The sequence below is a fragment of the Micromys minutus genome, assembly GCF_963924665.1.
Source record: "Micromys minutus genome assembly, chromosome: 25".
Classification (NCBI taxonomy): domain Eukaryota; kingdom Metazoa; phylum Chordata; class Mammalia; order Rodentia; family Muridae; genus Micromys; species Micromys minutus.
Window position 1 is genome coordinate 31433749 of NC_137960.1, and position 23586 is coordinate 31457334.

The window sequence follows — 23586 nt, forward strand, 5'->3', positions numbered from 1 at the left end:
AAAGAAGTTTCATGGTTTTCCTAGTTCACTTAATATTCAATTAGTTTAGTTTCACATAATTTTTCTGAAAAGCTTAATACAAGTCTACTAGAGTAGTAACAAAGTCCCACTATGTACAGGTACTCCCCTGCTTCTGTGCAGTGATTAGCAAAAACACGGAAGGAAAGTTGGCTTTGTCTCTACAGATAGTCTTAGCACTGGGATAGACACACAAGCAGAACACAACAGAAAACTGTAACCATTTCTTAAAAAAAGGCAGATTAATATATATATATATATATATATATATATATATATATATATATATATATATATATATATTAATACTTATACTTAAAAAATATCCTCCAAGTATGGTGACAAGCAGTGGCTCTGTGTGGAGGCGCAGCTGCAGGGTGTCCTAAGTTTGGGGCTGGCGGGTGAAGGAGTGACAAAATTTTATCACCAAAGCACTAACAATAAGGAAAACAATAGCCCCACAAAACAAGATGTGCTTTCGTAATTCAAAAAGAATTTATATGTGTGAACCATAATAAAAAAGAATGCTTAGGTTATGCTCAGAAAGTGAATGGAATGTACAATATGGTATTTAAATGTACTTTCAACATGTACTAACTTCAAAAAAATCAATGACTTAAAAACACAATTAACATGAGCTCTGTGTAAAGAAAATAATTATTAGACAGTAACGTTAACAGAATTTTAACGAGACACTTATGTGAAATGTATTTGATTTTCTAGCAGACCACCTGGAAGCAACAATGCATTCTGGGAAAGCATCCTAAGTGCCAGACTTGACACCTGTAATTCTACAAATCCTTAGCTCAATTCAGTAAGATATGTTCTATATAAATCTTAAAAAAAAAGAAAAAAAAAAAAAAGACAAGGAATGTAATAACTAAGGTACTAATACTAAGGAAACGGAAACTTTAATTTGCCTCATTTCTATATAATTTTAGGTAGCAATACATGGAAAGTCATTTTAGCATTTATACTAGAAAAACTTGTTATGTTTTATTTCTTATAATTTTAGTTTTATGTAACTAATTCTGTTTTATATATATATATATATATATATATTAGCCGGTAATGCAGTACCGTGGCAAACAGTATGTTTAGTACATACAAGGCCATAGACTGAATCCTTAACACTGTCCTCCCATGCAAAACAAACAAACTCACCTAAATCTGTGTCAGTAAGGAGCTACATAATTACTAAAAAAATACAGGTGGGCAGTTTTCTATTTTGGATGTATATATATTAAAAAAAGCCTAGAAAACTAAACATGCAGGACAGTGATGACGCACACCTTATTCCAGCACTTGGTAGGCATGGTCAGGTAGATCTACGAGTTCAAGGCCAGCCTGGTCTACAGAACAAGTTGTAGGAAAGCCAAGGTTACACAGAATAACCTTGTCTGAAAAAAAAATGAAGAAAAGAAAAGTTGTTTGATTGACATCTACCCGAATGTCTGAATTTCTGCAACTACTATTTCTATATTTATGTTTTCATATGTGATCTATGATATCTAATAACTACTTTAACCATTAAATATCATATAGCCCTATACTGAGCGGTGTTCATGAAAGTTAAGAATTAATTAAACACTCAATGGGCACAACTGTATATGCCTATAATTACAGTCCTCAGAGGCTACACCTGGAGGATGGCTGCAAGTGTGGCCAACCTGGACCGCACAGTATGTGTATAGCAAGACCATTCCTCAGAAACCAAAAACTCACGCACATCTTCTTACACTTCAGATGTTATTGTGAACATGGGGGTATGAGAAAAATCGGTTAAGGCATGGTATGTTAGCAATTAACCTTCTTCCCCCTCACGATTCGATCATGCACATGGTGAAGACATGATTACTTCATTACTGTGCAGGAACTCAGCAGTATTATCATTCTCCAAGTATTAGCATCCAGTGGTATTGACTTCAACTTGGTTTATTCTGCGAACCTCACTTTTCACACTGCTACAGCGCTCACTGCCCATTGCCTCCACTGACCCCCATGGTCTCAAAAAGGCCTTTAAACAGTTTAGCTGTTGACACTGTGCCTTATACATTGTCTTGAAACATTCCTTTGAAAAGTTAATAAAATTAGTAAAACTATAAATAAAAAGAAACTTGTTTGATAATATGAGTAAGACTCAGATGTTCTCTCTCCTACTGAATGGCACATATTCTGATATAGGCAGTAGTATTCTGGGTGTTCCCTAGTCGCCCCCTTCCTACACTATGCTCAATAAAATACCTTTCCTATTTAGGTACCTACCTACTACCTACCCTCCTACCTGTGTGTTTGTGCGTAATGTCTTATGAAGGATGAAACTATTTTTCCTATGATCATATAACATTTTAACATAAAAGAACTCAAGATTTATAAAACGCAAAATAAGCTTCATCAGTAAATTAACATGAGCAACCTGCTGTTGCTGCCTCTGATAAGATGAAAAGAAGGAGGGCGCAGGTATCACTCATCTGCTCATGTAACAAGAATCGTGTAATCATTCACAAAAAGGAAAGACATTATACAGAAAAGTACATTTTCACTTCATAGTCCACATTATTATGAGGCTAGTCCTTTATCGCCACCTTGTGACTGAAATGAAAAGTGTCTAGTAAATACAAGCTGCCACCGGCTTTCTCATGGTCATCTTTGGGATGCACTCACTCATCTTACCCGGCAGCAGTGAGCCTGCACATCTACACAAAGACACTTGCACAAAAGCATGGTCCTAGGCGACACGCCAGTCCCCTGCATGAAGCTGAAACGCATAACCACTGGAATAACTATTCAAAGCTCAACTCCCCTGCCTTACAACGGATTCATACTCAACAATGGTTTTCAAATATTAGATGTATGAATGATGAAAATCTGACACTACAAAGTCCATTAAAGAAAATACAGCCCCATTTAGAAATTTAGATACATGAGTTAAATTATACTTCATACCTAGTTGATATACTAGTTTAATATGTAAAATATTTTGATTATTTGTATCGTATGTATACCTTGAAAACTGGTTAAAACATAAAATCTAAATACACAAATTTATAATCATGTATGTGTACACACATACACCCTCACATACATGCCTTATAAGACATAAAAAACATTTATCCCGCAACTCATTTATTTTAAGGCTGGAAGTAAGCCTATGGGGCTGAGTATCAAAGGACTATAATAAATCAATCATGGCATGCGCTACATATCAAAGTAGAACAAGAATGAAATAGATTTTCCACAAGCCAGCGAGGGTACTATTTTATAAATAAAATAAAAATAAACAAAAGAGTATTAAAAAAAACGGACACTGAAATCGAGAAGGCCAAAGCAATGCCTTTCTAGGGCAAAGGACTTCCTCTAGAGAACAAGCAAAGGCAGACTGGGAAAACATGGTTATACGTAAGTTGGTTATATATGGATAATATGTATTAGTATCTATACAGCACGTATGGAATTTTTCTGAAGAATGAGTATTAGGATATAGGAACAGTATCCTAGCTTTAAAGAATGGCTGAGATTTAAAGGGTGGCTTACTAGAAGAGAGTAGAAGATTGCGCTGTTTTCTAAGAACGTGTTAAAAAGCTTCAAACACTTGCTTTACTCTCAGTGCAAACCCACATGGCCTTATAAAGTGCATCCACTGGTGACCTTTCAGCTTTATGATTATGGAGTTATCTTATGAGGTATCAAAGAACAAAGATATACATAAAACATTTATGTTCAAATCATACTTAATGTATCTGCCTAATTAGTTAACATTATATTCATAAAGTCAGAGCCATTAGCAGAGGCAATGTCCTTCATCTAGTTTAACTTGACCTTTGCATTAATCATTGCCAATGCTGTGGTAAACACAAATCCATGATGTTAATAATATAGCACATTCATGCTACAAAATGATTCATATTTCATTTCTAGAAGATAAAGTGCAGTAGTTTGGTTATTTCCCTCTAAGACGTGGGTCCTGAGGAACAAACTCAAGTCCTAGGTTTTGGCACAAGTACCTTTTTCCACTGGCTATCTACCAGACCCTCATGCCTTTTCCCCTAATCTCCAATAATACCCCCCAACTTCGCTCTTTCCGACCTCATATAGAGCTTTCACTATGTTTTTTCTTTTTCTTTTTTTCTTCTCTCTTTCTTTTTTATTTTTGCAGCGTGGCACCCAATGTATTTTCTCCCTCTGAGCCCTTTGGCAACACATGCAACTTTTCGGACCCCTCTGCGCTGGGCTTCCTGGAGTTCTGAGCCTCCTTTGGCCACTATTCTTAACGAAGAACCCTGTCGGTTTGCTTCTCAAGCTCTAGAGAGGAAACATGAACAATGCAGGCCGGGTGTCACAGACCCTTCAGCAAGGCATTAAGAAGTACGTGATGTGAGAGCAGCATGCACTGCCTGCGAATATGCCGTTGACTGAGGGCAGGCTCTCACAGAAGCCATTGAAATAGTTAAGAGAACTTGAGGCTAGGAAAGGGGATGGCATAGGGATGTAGAGGAAGCATGCAGTAACTGAGAAGGCCATGAACACGGAGAACACTTCACATCTGACATGTGTCTAAATTGTTAAAAATGTTCCTAGTCTTTGCCAGTTAGGACGTTAGACGCGCCAGCTGCTGAGACCAGTTAGGGCTGGGCACAGAAGCTGCACACGCGCACACGCAGAACAAACCATGCTACTCACGCTCAAAGTTCAGGTTTATGCAAGTTGCATAAAAATTTTATAATGAAGCTATCAAATGAGCTAAGAAAGTACCTTTATCAAGCTAATAAGATTTTATTATAAAAGCAAAACACGAATACACACTGCTACCATTGCTATTTGTTAGCCAGGAGCAAATCTCACGGTGAGCACCAAGTCTGTCAGTGTTGGGAATACTTTACACGGCCGTGAATGTCACAGCATTCTGCCATTTATCCTACTGCTATCTCTATTTTTAAAATTGTAATTGTGTGTATGTGTATGCATGTGTACAAGCAAACAGATGCTAGAAAAGGCCACAAGACCCCTTGGGGCTGGCCTCTGAGTGCAGTTAGGAGCTTGCTGGTGTGGGTGGGACCCAAACCCAGGTCTCCTGTGAGAGCAGGGAGCACTGAGCCCTCTCAGCGGCCTCTATTTTGCATCTTGGCGAACACGATAGTCCTAGTACTACAAATAAACAACCAACTCAACATTTCTCAACACGTGAGTTCCACGTTCTTACCTCTGCATTTAGGTTATCGGCCAGACTTTCCAGAAACTGACTCTCAATTGGGTTTTGTTGAGTGAGCAAACCAAGGTAATGGCTGAGTTTATCATGTGTTGTTATAATGATTCCTTCCCCAAATTTGTCAAATTGCGGTCGTCCGGCTCGGCCAAATATCTGCATGACATCTAAAATTCCAAGGTCAACAAAGGAGCCTCTTTTGGCAGCATATATTTGTGTTCCCTAGATGAGGAAAAGTTAATAAAATTTACATAAGTACACACATATAATCCTGAAGAGCTGGAACCTGAAATTGGGCAAATATGGGAAGATTTCAAAAGTGTACTTTAAATAATCCCTTCATCAGTTAGGACAGAGTTAAATTCTGTAATATAAACCTGACTTTTACTGGAGAAAATAATTCTGGCTAAAACAACATCCAGTCAATAAAACAGACAAATCACAAAAATTTTCTAAATAAATCAATTCAGGAGCTTGCTTTAACAGACACACAAATCCATGTGCAAAGGGACGTAAGCTCCTACCTTAATGATAACGGCATGTGCAGGAAGATTGACACCCCAGGCCAATGTGGCTGTGCAGACTAGGACTTTGATATGCCCATTTGAAAACAAATTTTCAACCAAATTTCTGTCCTGTCGAAGCATCCCGGCATGATGAATGCTAAAGCCATCTGAGAATAATTCTCGCACTTGCTTATTTCTTGACTTTTGCACCTACACATTAAAAAACATAAAAAGGCAGTTCATTAGTATTTAATAGCAGTTGCTGTATCCTACACATGCTGAATGAGCTTATCAAAGAAGCAAAATTATTTAAATGTTTCTTAAGGTATAACTTGGCAACAGTGCTTTATACAAACAGCACCTTGTTGTGTGTTAAAGTTTTACAGCAATCCAACAGTGCTCACCTACAGCTGTGTTCACACCACTCTGGTGGGCAGCTACTGACCACGTGTCCCCTATTGGACATTATTTCCTTGTTAGTATCTGTTCTTTGGACTGGTTTCAACTTGTGGGCTCTGCAGAAGTTTTATAACAAAGGACTGTCTGTATAAACTAACTGAAGAAACTCACTGAAGTAGTATTTTTATAAAATTGAAGATGTTAGTGTAATATTTTTAAGAGTTGTTCCATAATAAAATCTTTTGGGGAAATCTTACATTAGGTATTTATTATTGTTTTAGAAAAAAATTCAATATCAATAAGAGCTTATTTTTGACTAATTTTTCTATATACAAATATAGTGAGGAATAGGAATTCAGGGAGATTGGGTTCTAATTCAGGCCTTGCCAAAATGACTGCATCATGGGTCACTAATATTTTTTTTTAAATATCTAAGCAATCAATTAGAGAAAAGAGGTTGGAGAGAATAAATTAATAAACTGCACCATCTAGTGGCCAACAACATAAATGACAACCTAAACACTGAAAGTCCCAATAACAATATACACCTAACAAAATGCAAATGCACTCTGAATTTATGTTTGTGTAGTACAGTTAGCCTGTAGAAAACATAACAAACTTTATGAGTACCTAAAGGCTTATGGTATGAATTTGCAAGGCCTACCACAAGCCATGTTCACAGTACTTGGACCATATCTGTGACACTATTAGAAGGTAATTAAGCTTCTTGCCTGGTGGGAGCTTATCAGAGTGGTTGGGCCTTTAAGAGCTCTGGTTTGGTTCCCTTGTACAGGCCCCTGACACCTGAGAAATTTCTGCTATACACTCCTGTTTTCCTTAACTCTGTGATCCCTTCCCTATTAAGACAGCCTGTGAATCCTTGAAATAGAGCTGAAATATACCTTTCCCCCACACAAGTTATTTTTGTCAGGTATCTAGCTGGACACAAAGATGCCAAGTAATGAATGCACTATATACAATATATATATATATATATATATATATATATATATATATATATATATATATATATATATATATATATATATATTGCCTTTTTCTTTTTAGAGCTGAGATATTATTTTCACATTTCTTGAAGCATCTCTTATGAATGTCAAAGACTATGGAAGTATTTGTTCAGAGATAACGGAATTCCTTCAGAAGCCACCTGACCAACTAAACTTCCCTAACACTCACAAGCAGTCAGCTGGCAGGGCAGTTTACCGCAGGACGGCTGCTGCTTCTGCTGAGGCCTGCCTGTGGACGGCCTGCACAGAAATAGCCAGATACACTTGCTCTCAATGTATCCAGTGATAAACCTCAGTTATCACTGATGATACAGGCTGTCACACACACACACACACACACACACACACACACACACACACACTTTGCTTTTCTTACTCTGCAACAGATTTCTAAGAACTAAAACACATATGTTAAGAAGTAAATATTGTTTTAATTTCATTTAAAGTTGTCAATTTGCTGTCTAACATTATGGAATAAATTCTTAGCTCAGCAATAAGAGAGTGCTATTCACTCTGCAATTTCATGACACTGAACTGACAGCTCTCCTCATAGCATTCCTCCACATAATGTGGATTATTCATTGTCACTTTAAGTTTCTCTGGCTTCTGTCTTTAAAACAATATTTTAACTAACATACATTCACAGAATGTATGTACTGGGGTTCAAAAGGTATTTCCTTACACTTTGAGCATACTCTACCCCTACAGCTCATGGTCCCCTTGCTCCTGAAACCTTCGCTGCAGAGATTTATGTGTTACCCTACAGAGTTTCCCTTCTACTTTCATGCCCTATATGCATTGATGATTTTCTGTAAAAAACCAAGTTAAGCGGATGAGAAAAACCGTGGTATCTGTCTGTAACTGATTTGAGTTCCCAAATATGAGGATTTCCAGGTGCAACCATTTTCCCATATTATAACTTTATTCTTTATGACTGAAAATTATTCCACTGTGTATATAAAACTATCTTTCCAATTCTATTCATCTGCTGACAGACTCCTAGTGTAATTCTTGTGTTACTGATACTTTTATTATAGACCAGGCTCATCCTGTCTCACACAGGTTTGCCCATCTCTGCCTTTAAAATGCTAGGATTAGGGCACAATGCTAGACCTCTTTATTCAGAATTTTAATTTTTAAATCTGAATTTTCCATTTGTAGCCTATCCAATTTCACAGCATATATGAACTAGTAGTGAACCAACGAATGTAAATGTAAACACTATTACTTTTAAAATGGGTAAAGACGACTAGTTTTTACATTATTGGCAATCGACTCCATGACCATCTTTACATAGCAAACACTGACTTTTCAGAATACAAAAAGATTATTTACAACAGCAGTTCTCAACAGGGGTCAGTCACATATCAGATATTTTGCATATTAGATATTTACAATATGAGTTATAATCATGGTTCAGGGTCACAACATGAGAAAGTATAGTAAAGGGTCAAAACATGAGGAGAGTTGAGAATCACTGTTTTGCAGTGTCACAAACCCATGCAATGTTCCTTTATAGACCAACTCTCATATCTGAAACTCCCGGCAACCACTGATCTGTTCCTTTTTCTACAGACGTCTGTCACGTCTAGGAGTGTTATACAGTATGTTATCCACTCAGCAGCTATAGGCTCTCAGCAAGAAGCCTGATTACTTGATTTTCATTCCTGGATGCACATGGTGGGAGGAGAGAACAGACTTTAGCAACTTATCCTCAGGTATCCATGATAAATAAATATAAAAAATATACATTTTCTCTATTAATTTATTATTGACCTTAGAGCTGGACACTGTCTAGTACTGGCAAGGTGATATTAAAGTTAGTAGCTTTCTGAGGAACATATGGGATGATTAACCAAACTTTTTCTCTTTTTTTTCCAGTCCCCTAAATGAATTCTTGTGCTGAAGGAAAATGTACTTCTTCTTTGGGTCCTGCAGCCTCTTGACTTGTCTAGATATTTATATCATTCATGCTCTCTTCTCTCTCTCACAAGCATAATTAGTCAGCTTCAGATCCTGCTCAGCCTTTCCCGGAGAGTTCCCACAGAATATTAATATGTCACTTCTGCCTTGGAAAATAAATGAGACTATGTTTTTCTCCAAATGTCTAGTTTTCTTTATCTGTGGTCTCTTCTTGGAATGTCTTACTCTGACTGACTGTCTAATGAAATTCAGGAGTGTTAGCTTAATCAACTTCTCTCTTTGTGTACAATGTACTGCTTACTGTGTTCCTAAAATGCAACTCACCACACATATTTTGTTTGACAGCTACATGTTTACTTTATTTCTAAGTTCTATTTGAAGTTACCAGTGTTACAAGGGCAGAAGCCCTGCCCTTGCCGGTGTCTCTCCTTAGAGTGATGCTCACAGCAATATGCTGACAAGTGATTAACAGAATTAGTAGGTGTTAATTAATTCTAACACATTCTAAAACAGTTATTCATCTTCTAGTACTGATTTACTTTATAAGTTTGGATGTTTTGACTGCATATATATATGTGTGCCATGTGCATTTCTGGTACCCTATTAGGTCAGAAGAGAGCATCAATCCCCTGGAACCAGAGTTATGGATGTTGTAAATCACCATGTAGGTGCTGGGAACCACTTTTAACCACTGAATCATCTCCTTAGCTTCTTAAGTCATTATTCCTGATAAAGAAACTGTGATAGTTTTCCGTACTTTCCTTTAAAATGCCTACAAAGCTGTCTATTTTGCTTTTACTTTGGAGCACTCCCAGATTTAAGATATTAGACATAAAGGTCATATACAAAAAGAGACTTTAAACTACCACCTTATTTAAACACAGAACATACCAGTGCTTCTGAAAATCTATGACCATGTCAAAGCCTCAAATTATCTTCAGAACATTTAAGGTTTTCATTTTTGTTTTTAATTTGTTTAACATGTTGGTGTCTGGACACCGGTGGAGTTCAGAAGAGGCTGTCAGTCCTCCAGGAGCAAGAGCTACAGGTGGTTGTGAGCAAGCTAATTACTAGTACTAGAGATCAAACACCAGTTTCTACAGGAGCAGCAACTGTTCTTAATATGCTGAGCTATCACTCTAGCCTTAAACTGTTTCTTCTTTTTTTCTTTTACTATTTACTAGCGATAAAAAGTTAATTTTATCTAGCAAGCCTTTTTTCCACTCCAACTTGTTTGCCTGTTTTATTTCTGCTTTTTCTGATACACTTGCTAGAATGTCATGTTTAGCTTGTTACTGAATTATTAAGTGTATACATCATACAGATACAATACTCTGCTGTGGCTGTGAGTATTATTTTCCCAACTTGCTTACCGTTTTACAGTATATTGCTTTGTTGTTGTTTTTAATTTAAATCCTGTTGCAACCTTCATCCTTTTAAGCTATTATTTTTCTCTTCATTTCTTTCATTTTACATCAAATGAACTAATATTAAATTTCACTTTAAACAAAAAACCCAAGATACAAATCCTCTTGCCACTGCATACAACATTAAGTAAAATTTATACGACTATGTTATAGTGTGTAAGTGAAATTAAAATCTAGATTTAATTAGCCTTTATTCTATATGGGATTACTGTCAAGCTTCCAAAATCCAACTAAGTAGGCAGTGATTTTTTAAAGTAAATTTCTATAACTTTACTTTTAAAAATACTAAAAACAAACAAAAGAATCCCTTCTGATATCTTTCTACATGGCTGTAACTCACAGCAGAATTACTATGTTAACTGACATAACCAAAAAAAAAAAAAACAAACAAACAAACAAAAAAAAACCCAAAAAACAAAAAAGGCTGATGATACTTGGGGGAAGACCATCAATTTAAGGAGATAATATTTTGCATATGCATAAAGTAAAAACTAAGGTAAAGAGAGGCATTTTATTTCTACCTGTTATCTTTCTTTACTAATCAGAGATTAAAAGAATTTCTAATGTAGCCATAGAGACAGATGAATGAAGATGTAACAACAAAAGTAAGCTGTCAATGTTAACACCCAGCTTGTAGGAAGTTCAGTCAACTTCAGCTCTAAACGTCCTTAAACACTAAGAAACTAGAGCTTATTGGTTAAAAAAGAAGATAAAGTCATAAAATTATTCCCTAAATTAGCTATGAGCTAATTTATGTCACTCTACTTTGTCCAACAGAAACTTCAAGTTAGTATCTTCTTTAGTCTTTTCATATGTTGGTCTCTAAGAGAAATATTCAATATGGTGTATGTTGAAGAACAAAACAAAACAAAAAATCCTGGACTCAAGATCAGTGACTATAAGTAAGAGAAAGTAGGCAATAAAGTGGTTAGAATAAAGTGGTTAGGAATACTGTGTGTGTGTGTGTGTGTGTGTGTGTGTGTGTGTGTGTGTGTGTGTGTGTGTGTGTGTGTGTGTGGCTTGCAGGCTGTGATCTAATTACCAATGGAAAGTCTAATAACCAGTCCCAGGAGACTGGGGTCCTGCAGAAGTAGGCTTTGAGGGAATGAACTTGCTAGGTTAGCAAGGGCAAGGGCAAAGCAAAGAGAGAGCCAGTTTCCTTCTTCCACATCCTTTATATTCTCAAGGTGTGGCTGCAATTAAAGCTGAATCTTCCCATCTCAAAAGGTCTAGATTAGATGTGGGCCTACCTGTTTCAACTGATTTACTTCAGCTGTACTGAGCAAAAGGGTTTTTGTTGAGTTTTTCTTAATTCAAGGTATAGTTGTTGACAACTACGGAGGGCCTTCACACTGAGTGAACACATCTCATATTTTCCACTTCAGTGGCCATTGTGTGTACACGCCGGCGCGCGCGCGCGCGCGCGCGCGCACACACACACACACACACACACACACACACACACACACACACACACACATTCTATCAGTTCTGTTTCTCCAGATACCCCTGACTAAGGGGTATACTAAAGCATATAAATGTGCATAGCATTAGGCTTGTAAGCTTACAGCCATTAACAGCAAACAGTCTGTTAAAGCTTGTCAAAAATACATTTGGACATGATTACTCTATGCCAACTGAAATCTTATTTAAAGAACAAAAGTATTTAATGGTCTCTATTATACCTACCCTGTCTAAGTAGCAAAAGAAAACAGCCATAAATAAGAAAGAAATAATACTGGCTGTGATCTAAAACAAAAAAAAAAAAAAAAAAAAAGTAACAATCACGGATGTGCCTGACATCAAGGCCATGGTTTGCCTACTCTGGATCAAAATTGTTAGTAACTTGACATGTTTTAAAAAATCTGCTAAAAAAATACTAAAATACTATTGTTGTTCAAATCGCTTAAAGCAGTCCTTTTTAAATTGTAATGGAGACACAGGGATTTGAATTGCATGAAGAATCAGATCTGGTAGCCAGAGGCTTTGTTTTCTTAACAATAATGCAAATGGCTCCACTTTCTGAAAGTCTTTATCATACATAGGAAGCAGCCAGACATTATTCTCAGGCTCCTTACACTCCTAGTGACCTTGTATTTAGGTAGGCTATATTTGGCAATGTTAACATTAGAAGCTAAAAAAGAGAAAGTTAAAAAACTCTAATTTATCAAATTTTAAAATAATAATAAACCTATTAGATAATAAGATATTCTGTGAATGAAAACTGATTTTATAGCTAAACTATATTTTGAAAGGTAGAAGTAGACACTTCTAGTTGGAGAAATGATAACTAGACTCTTCAAAAGACTTCACACTCTTCAAAAGATAACTGAGACACTGTCTCAAAAAACAAAACAAAAACCCAACCAATCAAATGAAAAAACAAGTAGCAATAAAACAAAATAAAAAATACCCCAATGAAACCCTTTATATGTGTGCTAGCTAGTGTTCTGTCAGCTTAAGTTGTTGTAATATCCTAGAGTTATCTGAAAGGAGGAACCCTTAACTTAGAAAATACCTCTACAAGAGCCTATAAGGCATTATCTTAATTACTGATTAATGAGGAAGGACCCAGCCCATTGTGGCTTGTTCTACCCCTGGGAAGGTCCTGGGTTCTATTAGAAAGTGATACGAGCAAGTGATTGGAAGCAATCTGGCAAGCAGAACCACTCCTTGGCTTTTGCATCAGAGCCTGCCTCTGAAGAGTAAAAGGTTGTCAAAGGACACTGATTCCTTGCCCTAGGGATTTCCTCTGCCGCTCCCAGGAAATCCCACTTTCTTGAGATTTGAGTTCCCAAAATACCACAGAAGGTCCGGATGACCTCTGTGGAATGTTCCAACGCCCTAGGTGTGCCTGGGGGTGTACTGATAAAAAAAATGTATGATTCTTCCCCTTATGAATTTCCTCATTCCCCTTGTCCTCCCCCTCCTTTGTGATTTTTGCCTTTATAAGCCTGTTACAAGTTCAGGCCGGGGTCGAACTCCTCTACCCCTGCGTGGTGTATGAGTCTCGACCCCAGCATGCTGGTCTGAGATCTCACTCTTTCACTTTCAATAAACTTCCTCATGCGATTGCAGCAAGTCTGGTCTCGGTGCCTCGCTGGGTGCGCGCCTCTCCTGAGATTTGAGTGAGGGTCTCCCTTCGGAGGTCTTTCACCTCCAGGATCCTGCCCTGTGTGAGTTCCAGTCCTGACTTCCTTCAGTGATGAACAGCAATGTGAATGTATAAGCTGTAAACCCTCTCCTCCCTAACTTGCTTTTTCGTCAGTGTTTCTGTCACAAGTGAAACCCTAACTAAGCCAATAATTTAACTTAAAAATGTGTAAAAAAGACTGTCTCAGAAGGTAATGACTGTAACACTAACTTCTCAGTTATACATTAACATCTATGTACTATGAACATCATGTGTGCTGGTTCCTGTGTCTCCTGACACTTACCTGTTTCAATGCATGTCCATACTCTGGTCCTTGGGTGGGTAGAAAGAAGGAAATCTGGCCACTATTCTTTGCTCTCTCTATTAGAGACATAGCTGTCCTTACAGTGGCATTGCGAGCATGTACAAAAACCATCACCTAAAACGATGAAAAGAAAGTTATTCAACATTTCAACTTTTTATAATGAAACTTAATAGTAGCCTGGAACCATCAAATAAAAATTATTAAAGTTTCAAAAGAAAATCTCCAATTTCTGAATTAGCCAATACTTAATTGAAAAAAAAAAATACACGAGAAGGGCTTGTTAAAATTCAGCAACATGACTTATTCATTATAGATCCATGAAGTGATTTACATGCTAATGAATATATTCGGTAAAACTTGGAGTGTAGCTTGTACATTTCTCTCTTGAAAGTATCATTCATTATGCTTTTATTCACATCCAAATTTAAGAAAGGTCATCTGTCTATATGAAAAATGGATATGATTTGTATCATAGTCTCAGCCTCCCATATTCTTCTGTCCTTTGACTTTCATATGGGAATATTTATGATTATATTCCGGGGTTACAACTTACTGTTTATTTTTACAAGTATGGACAACTGAATTTTGCCTGGAAGAGGAATGAGAATTTGCACATGGACTTTCGAACAATGCTGGAATGGTTAAACATTACGTATCACTGTAGATGAGGGAACACAGTTGCATGGTGCTGTGTGTAAAAGTCTTAAACCTGGAGTAAAAGTGCTACAGTTTTGACCTTAAACACTCCCAGAAGGCCTAAGATTTAGGGGAGGAGCAGCCTATAGCTTGGCACTATTGCATGCTGACATGTGAGAAATAGGACTCAGGGAATTGTTAGCTCTCAAAGGGGAAAGCAGAACTCTGGTCTTGTCTCTTTTCTTTTTGCTTTCCATTCTACATAAAGTGAACACTTTTGATTTACCATCTACTCCCTACTTCTGCCTTACCACAGCATCAGACAAAATAATTCCTACTAAACACAGAACAAAGACACAGAAATACCCATGCCTACATAATCTCAAAACTGTGCAAAAATTCTTTGTTTTTCAAGTGTTTTTTGCCCTCAGATATGGTATAGTTAAAATATTCATTATTAAAAAGTCTACACTACTCAAATTGACTAAGAGTTCAATACAATCCTTAATAACAGGTTTTTTTTTCAGAACTAGGAAAAATGTCTAAATTTCATGTTGAAATATAAAAGACATCAAACTGCCAAAGCAAACTTGCAACAAAAATGGCAAAGCTGGAAGCATTATACTAGCAATTTAAGAGACAAAACAGAACTATGTAAGCTTCCAACACCAAAGAGAAACAGAACAGGATGTTAGATGGCATTCGATAAAAACATGCAATGAAGGAGACAACAAATAAAGGAAGAACATATGAGATGGTTGGTTCCGGGATGAAGACCACAGATTATGTGATACTTTACCACTAAGTAATTGATTAAAACAAACAGTTCTAAAAGAAGAAATATAAAGAGCACCACAGAATGACCCAACTATCATTAGTCACTGAGGAAATACCAAAATAGATTACCCTGAAGTGCCCTACCCACTGAGGATTACTCCTTTTAAAACAACAAAAACCCAAACAAACACTGGTAATTAATGTGGATAAAAACGGACATCTGCACACTTTTGGCAGTAACAGAAATCAATACAGAAGAGGAAGGAGGTGCCTATCACCTATATAGCAATGTCTAGTGACTCACACTTGAAATCCCAGCACTTAAGAAGGCTGAGGCCAAAGGCTTGTGAGCTGGATGCTAACTTGGTGGTCAGAGTGGGTACTAGACCAACCAGAACACATATGAAAAAAAACTTTTCTCAAAAACAAAACAAATCATAAAATACATCTACCTCCAGTTCAATGACTTTATCTTGAAATTTAAAACTTTATTCATTTTTAAACAGACATTTATTTTTATGTATGTGTGTTCTGCATGTATGAATGTTTAGTATGATGGACAACAGCAGAGAGTGAGAGACTCTGAAGCACTAGACTCTCAGGTATCTATGCAAAAGATGAGGCAGAAAGACTGTAACAGCCCAAAGTGGTGGATGACACAGAAAAAAACGGTTTCTTCAAGAGACAATGGGGCTGATGCATGCACAGAGACTGTGACAGCATACACAAATTCAAACCAGACTAAATTCCAACAAAAAGAATAAGTAGGAACAAAGTACAACCACTAGTCAAGAAGCTATTCGCAACTGGTAACCTGTTGGGAAAGAGAAAATCAACTTTCTCCAATTGAATAACACTGGGTATATTAACCATAATCCAGAGAAGGCCCTATATCCAGGAGTACTTGGCTAACAGAAAAATACTTCATGTTCTTTTTACTTAATCATTTTCTTCATGTTGTATATACAATATATTAAAGTATACTTTAGAAATTAAAACTGACTTAAAGAAGGATTATTAGATTTTTTTTCTAGTATATTGTTTTATAATTTGTGTGTATGTGTATGTGTGCGTGTGCATCCATGTGGAAGCTTGAGGTTGATGTCAGGAACATTAGTTCCTTTATATTATTTGTTGAAACAGGGTCCTCAGTTACACCCAGAACTCACTGACACGGGTATCTTGCTAACCAGCTTGCCGTGGAAACCCAGTATGCCCAGCCTTGGAGGGAGGCATAACAGATGGGCTGCTCTGCCCACTTATCACTATGTGGGTTCAATGCTGGCCTGTGCAGGTAGCATTTTAAGTATGGAGCAATATCCCCAGCATTTTTAGTGTTTTTACAACGTAAATAAATAGTATAATCAAGAAGGTAAATTTTAATTTCTCGTAATTATTTCACAGCTTTAATTAAGAGACATTTTTGAAAATATATGCCAATCTAGACAACCAGCCAACTCTATTTGATGTGAGATTAATCTAAACAACATAAGCACATGCTTTTTCTATTAACTGATGAAGAAGCATATTGGATTTGAAATATGATAGCACTTTTATGCTACACCAATATGTGTCTCCTTATTGTAATATGGATAAGAGTAGTTATTTGCAAAGCTGCTGTAGGGATATAATAAATACTAAGGGACAGGTTCTAAGTACTAGGATGAAGCTTGAGCTTACAGTGCAGTATTACATTTGTAGGAAAACGCTAAGTACTGCACATAGGTTCTCATTACATTCACCCCTATAGGTTTCATTCAGTACCAATGCTAATACTGTTCTTGGAGTAACGGGAAATGAATCTCACTTTCAGGGTTTGAACACTATCAGCTTTCCAGTCCACATTCTCCTGAATGCAGCTCCCCAAGCTGTTCTACTCAGTTTCCAAAGTCTGTCTCTAGGTGAGTTTGGTTCTTTAAATACAAAGGTATATTTGTAATTCAAGGAAGACATCTTCTTAAATTCAAGCAAAGAAGTAATTTGAAAATTCAGAAAGTATATAAATCAGATTAGAGACATGGCTCATTATTAAGAAACCTTGCTTCCCTTAAGGTCAGATTCTCTTCCTAGTTCCCATGTTGGGCAGCTCACAATTGCCTGTAACTCTAGCTTCAGGGGATCTGATGCCTTCTCTGCACAACTCGGAAGCATGCACACACACACACACACACACACGGACACACACCCCCCCTTCAAAAATAAAAGGGTTAAAATGTCATCCCTTTAAAAACATTTAGCATATGAAAAATGACACACTTTCATATGATAGCATCAAAAATCTGTGACATAACATTATAGCAATGCTATGGATCTTAAAGAACCGCAGAGTTTTCAATCTCTGTTTTATAAGCATATTATTAAATTCTCTCTCCTCCTTTCAAGGTGATATTTGGTTAAACAATAAGCTCAGTTGTGTAGTTGTGTAGTAGTAAGTAAGAAGAATAAAGTTGTGGTCTCAGTTATGAAGCTTACTTAAGTGTGAAATGACATTGTGTTCCAGTCTGCAAATACTGTTTAATAAAGTTATGTACGCACACGTGTACACACACACACACACACACACATACACACACACACACACACACACTATATAATATTAGTTATAGTTCCACAAAAAGAACAAAATAAGCAGAAATTAAATAGCTAATTCCATACCATCTAAGAGAATAAAATTTCTGGGAACAGTTTTTAAGTTAGATAAAATTTAGCCCCAACAGATTTGCACATTTAAACCATTTTTTTAAAAGAACTTCCTAAAACTGATAGTCCCCCCCCACTTCCTCCATTCCCAGGTTCCTGTTTCCTTTCTTTCTACTCCCCCCCCCCCCCAGGCTTCAGTCCTTTTGTAACAAAGAATTCCTAACAGAGGAATTCCAATGGCTAAAAAGCACTTAAAGAAAGGTTCAAAGTCTTTAGTGATCAGGGAAATGCAAACCAAAAGGACCCTGAGATTCCAACTCTCACCAATCAGAATGGCCAAGATCAAAACCTCAGGTGACAGCACATGTTGGTGAGGATGTAGAGAAAGAGGAACAATCCTGCACTGCTGGTGTGATTGCAAACTGGTAAAATCACTCTGAAAACCAATTTAAAGATACCTCAGAAAATTAGAAATAGATCTACCTGAAGATCCAGATATACTATTCTTGGGCATATACCCAAAAGATACCCCACCATGCCACAGGGGCATGTGTTCCACTACATTCATAGTGGCCTTGCTTGTGATAGACAGAAGCTGGAAACAACCCAGATGCCCCACAAGAGAAGAATGGATACAGAAAATGTAGTTCATTAACACAATGGAATACTACTCATCTATTAAGAACAATCTTGAGTTTGGCAGGCAAATGGATGAACTAGAAAATACCATCCTGAGTGAGGTAACTCAGAACCAAAAGGACATGCATGGTATATACTGACTAATACGTGGATATTAGGCAAATAAAGCACAGGATTCCTAATATACAGTCCACAGAACTCAAAAAGGTTAACAATCTGAAGGGTCCAAGTGAGGAAATCTCAATCCCTCTTGGGGGAGGGGGTTAGGAGGAGGGTTATCAACAATGGTGACAGATCTACTAGGATGGAAGACTGGCAATGGAATCCCTAAGGAAGTTAATTTGCTCTGTTTTATTCTCTATATGTTAAAGTATTAGTCCATCCATAGCTTGACTGTATTGTGTTATCCTAACTCTGATGCAATCAACGTGCATATTTCTGATGATGATGATGATGATGGTGATGGACACTAGTTGCCATTTGCTTAAATGTTCTCATGAAGAAAGAATAACAGTCTCTTCAATAAATAGTGCCAGGAAAAGAAAGGCTACATGTAAAAATGTGAAATTATATTCTTACCTTGTACTATCTACAAAATATCTGAGATAAAAAATGACCTATGTCTAAGACTATACAACTCATAGAGGAAAATAGAAAAACATAAGCAACTCTTCATGATCTCAAACTTGACACCAGTTTCCTAAATATAATAAAAGCAAGCAATAGAACAGAAATTAAAAAAATGGAAAGTTAAGAACTCTGCATCAAAACCACCAAAGAAGTGAAAGGGGGGGCCCACAGAATGACAAGACTGTATTTGCAATTCATGTGTGTGGTAATAGTTAAAAGACGTAGCAAGAGGAAAACTCAATTCAGCTTAAAGGTATGGAAAAACCATTTCTGGAAGATGGCATACAGTATAAATAGTCAATAAGTAATGAAAAGATGCTTTGTATCATTATTTCTTGGGTTTGAAGATGAGATCAAAAGCCATTTCACAGAAACTGGAATAGCTATACTTTTACAAAGAAATAGGAAGAGGGTCACCAAGGATATGGAAAAATTTCCAGGTCAGATTTGAACTGCACTGTTCTGTTTAACCATGTGTGTCATGAAAACTCTCACACCACCTTGGAAAAATATAAACAGGCACAGTTTTTGTCAAAAGACTATGCATTTCTTGATACATTAAATGGAATTATCATGAACTACATTTCCTTCTTAGGTAAATATGCAAAAGAAGCAAACATAAATATCCCAGTGGATATTTAGATGCAAATGTTTTCAAAGCTTCCTCAAGAAAGGCCTAGAGGTATGAATAAACTAGTGTCCATTAACACATAAACATATAAACAAAACAGCATCTACCTGCCAGGAATTATATATGTTACAACAGGGGAAAGTAAAATAAATCAGACATTAAAAGATAAATATTATATTACTCCATGCATGTGAAAAAGTCTGGATTTCATCAAGATAGAAAGCAAAAGGTTCTCAGGACTTCAAACAGATGCAAATTTGGAAATCAATTTCCTTTTCAAATTTAAATTTTGATATATCACATGCATTATCATAACTTTTAGAGATAAACATGAGTGTCTCAAGTTATATAGTACATATAATCTACTTATAATGGTTAATTTAATGAAGACCAAAAAAAAAAAAAAATCAGTTGTGAAATCCCAAGTACCTTGCTCATGGCTTGAAAAATAAGATCTAATCTAAAATACCTTCTAATTTTTTGCCATAGCATAGGCTTCAACATATTTAATTCACTGTTCAATCTCTGTCAAAACAACAGAGAAGCCTCTGTTATTATAAAATAGTACCACAAAGAAAAACATCTTACTGATCTACAAAGTAGCCAATTTCCTTTACTTTGTTACTGACAAATAATCTATTGTACAGAACAAATTAAGAAAAACCAACTATCACATTACCTTATATTATATAAATATATTTCATTAAAGAACTATTTGATAACAATTTCTTTCTTACACTGTACTTGGAAGTGCATTATACTGAAACACTATAAAAACTATTCTGATTTCAAGAAAACCACTAAAAGATTTCTTTGAATATGTTTCTTTTCATCCTTAGGGGAAAAAGTCACTATGATTTTTAAACACTGAAACATAATTTTCTAATATAATCAATTTATAGATTTTTACTGAAAGGTAGACTTGTCTGACTTCCTTTTTTTTTAAGATTTATTTATTTTAGGTATGTGAGTACACTGTTGCTGTTCTCAGACACACCAGAAGAGGGCATTAGATCTCATTACAGATGGTTGTGAGCCACCATGTGGTTGCTGGGAATTGAACTCAGGACCTCTGTAAGAGAAGTCAGTGCTCTTAACCACTGGGCCATCTCTCCAGTCCCTAGAATTTTTTATTTCTAATTAGGTAAGAAGATATACATTCTTAGTCAGCCTTATTGAATTAATCATCACCAGGCCTCTTTAAACAAATATATTTCATTTCTGAGGCAGAATTATTTTATCCAACTCAATTAAATCTTTGAAAACCTAAAAAATACAAATAAGCTATGTTTCCTTCCCATACTACATCAGCAAACACACAGTAATGCACTGGCAAGATGCAGAGAAAGTACAGCTCAACAGGACAGTGGCAAGCACTCTCTCAATGCAAAGAACTTGTAGTGTGCAACTACAAAAGTGAGAACAACAGCATACACACATCTACCAACATACATACACACATTCAGGCATATCACACACACACACACACACACACACACACACACACACACACACACACACACACACACTGGAGCTGTGAGAAGATAACTAAACGCAGCTCATGGGCAGAGTGCTGGATGACTCACGTACGGAAGCATCTTGCTACTCTTTCTTTTCTTATCAGCACACTCACTTGCTCTTGTAGGAAAACATTAATCATCAGACAATGGTTTCACCAGCATTGAAGAAAATCTAGTACTCGTATTTTCCATAAGAAGCATTCTTTGTGTAAATGAGAAAACTACCGTTTATGAAGATATTGCTATATATAAAATTTCAAGATAATAATTGAGTATTCTTATACACTGTATATGGGAATAGTGAAAATCTCCACTTTCTAAAATGTAAATTGCTAAAAGCATTCAAAACTATTCAAGAGTTTAAGAAATAAAGATAAAAGAACGCCATGGTAACATAAGATTATCTGTAGTACAAATGTTAATTATTATAAAGAAGCTATGTCAGATGATGTCTTAAATTCAAAGAAATAAGATAAGGTAGCATTTCTGACAGACAGGACTAGGTGTAACAATAGCAAAAGTGATACACATAAGGAAGCATTTCAAGTGGGACATGAAGATACTTTACAGTCTCCCAAGCTCTGAGGGAGCTGCAGAATGCAGAGAAACCAGAAAAGCCAGGACAAACACATAAAGCATAAGTGAAATTGTCGGTGCAGTCCTGCAACAACTAATGATTGCTAGGATTGTGTGTGGATGTGCCAGAGGATGGAGAGAAATGGGCAGGGCTTGAAGATTCTTAGAAGATAAACAGGCACTGGTGAGATATTAAGATATGGATGATTTTTATATTTAGCCTATGGAATTAAACTTTTAGTCCTTTCTCTCTCTCGACGATCTAAGGAGTTAAGAAAATAACTTGGATTTACAAGGAAGATTATATATGTGGTACAGATACATCCCACTGAGATGTCCAGCGGGAGAAACAATGAGATCAGAAGAGAGGTCTGTGTGGATAATATAAATCCACTGACTTACTTTTAGAATGGTCATAAGTTAGACATGATGAAAGCACAAGAAAATGCTGAGTTAGAAGGGTCTAGGGGTAATTCAATTAGAGAAGACAATGAAAGAGAAACAACATGGCTGAAGACATTTCAAAAAAGAGAAAAACAATCTGGATCATCATAAGGGCCAGAAAAAAACCAAATCAGCTAAGCATAGTGGCACACTTCTGCATTTTTAGTTTCTCATGAGCATGGCACAAATCACTTGAATACAAGGATATATTAAGACTAATATGGGCAGTGTAAGAAGAGTTTCAAGCATGTAATATCAGAGTCAGGCAGTGGTGGCACATGTCTTTAACCCCACTGTTCAGTAGACATCTCAGGCAGGACCTCTTGAGAGTTGGAGGCCACCCTAGTCTCCAGAGCTAGTTCTAGGACAGCCAGTGTTGCACCAAGAAACCCTGTCTTGAAAACAAAACTAAGCATAAAAATCAAAATTTCTAAGCTGGAGAGATTGCTTAATGGTTAAGAAACCTGCTGAGCAACTGTGAAGACCTTAGCTTGGATCCCTAGAACCTGAATATCAGGTAGACATGGCCACCATTTCTAATTCCTGTGGTTTGGAAGTCAAACAGCACATTCCCATGACAAGCTGTATGGCCAGATTAGCCAGATCTGGGTTCAACTAAGAGATTCTGTCTCAATGAATAGAGTAGAGAGAAACTGAGGATGATTCCTGATGCCAACTTCTAGCTTCACATGCACATTCAGATAAATACATACATAAACATCTCCCACACACATGCTTCTACACATGTCAAAAGAAACAAAAAAAAAAAAAATCTGTAGGTGGTTCTGGAATCTTTGTGTGGTTCTGTGAATGTAGCTCTATTGATACAGTGCTTTCGTAGCATGCATGGAGTACTGGGCTTGATGCCCAACAACGCACAGTGTGGTGGTGCACACCAGAAATCCTAGAATTTGGGAGAGGAAGGCAGAATTAGACACATTCAAGGATGCATACACTGGGTATTTTTGAAAGCTATTCTTGCATGTGAACTTTACTATATCTGGAAAGAACTAATTATCCAGAAATGGAAGGCACACGTGTGAGAGATTGCTGTTTAGTTTGAAGTGGGTAATTCTACTTCTAGTCAGCATCTTTGAGGTAGGAAGTCACCTTTGACCCAGATCTTAAGGT

General features: G+C 36.7%; 1 protein-coding gene across 1 annotated transcript in view; it reads right to left on the reverse strand.

Moving 5' to 3' along the window:
* Positions 1-23586, reverse strand: part of ASCC3 (activating signal cointegrator 1 complex subunit 3) — a 228484-nt gene that overhangs the window by 129516 nt on the left and 75382 nt on the right. The window contains exons 14-16 of the mRNA XM_080938316.1: positions 13942-14076; positions 5746-5937; positions 5219-5443 (exon numbers count right to left, since the gene is read on the reverse strand). Coding sequence (XP_080794442.1) covers positions 5219-5443; positions 5746-5937; positions 13942-14076 — 552 coding nt within the window. The remainder of the gene's footprint in view (positions 1-5218; positions 5444-5745; positions 5938-13941; positions 14077-23586) is intronic.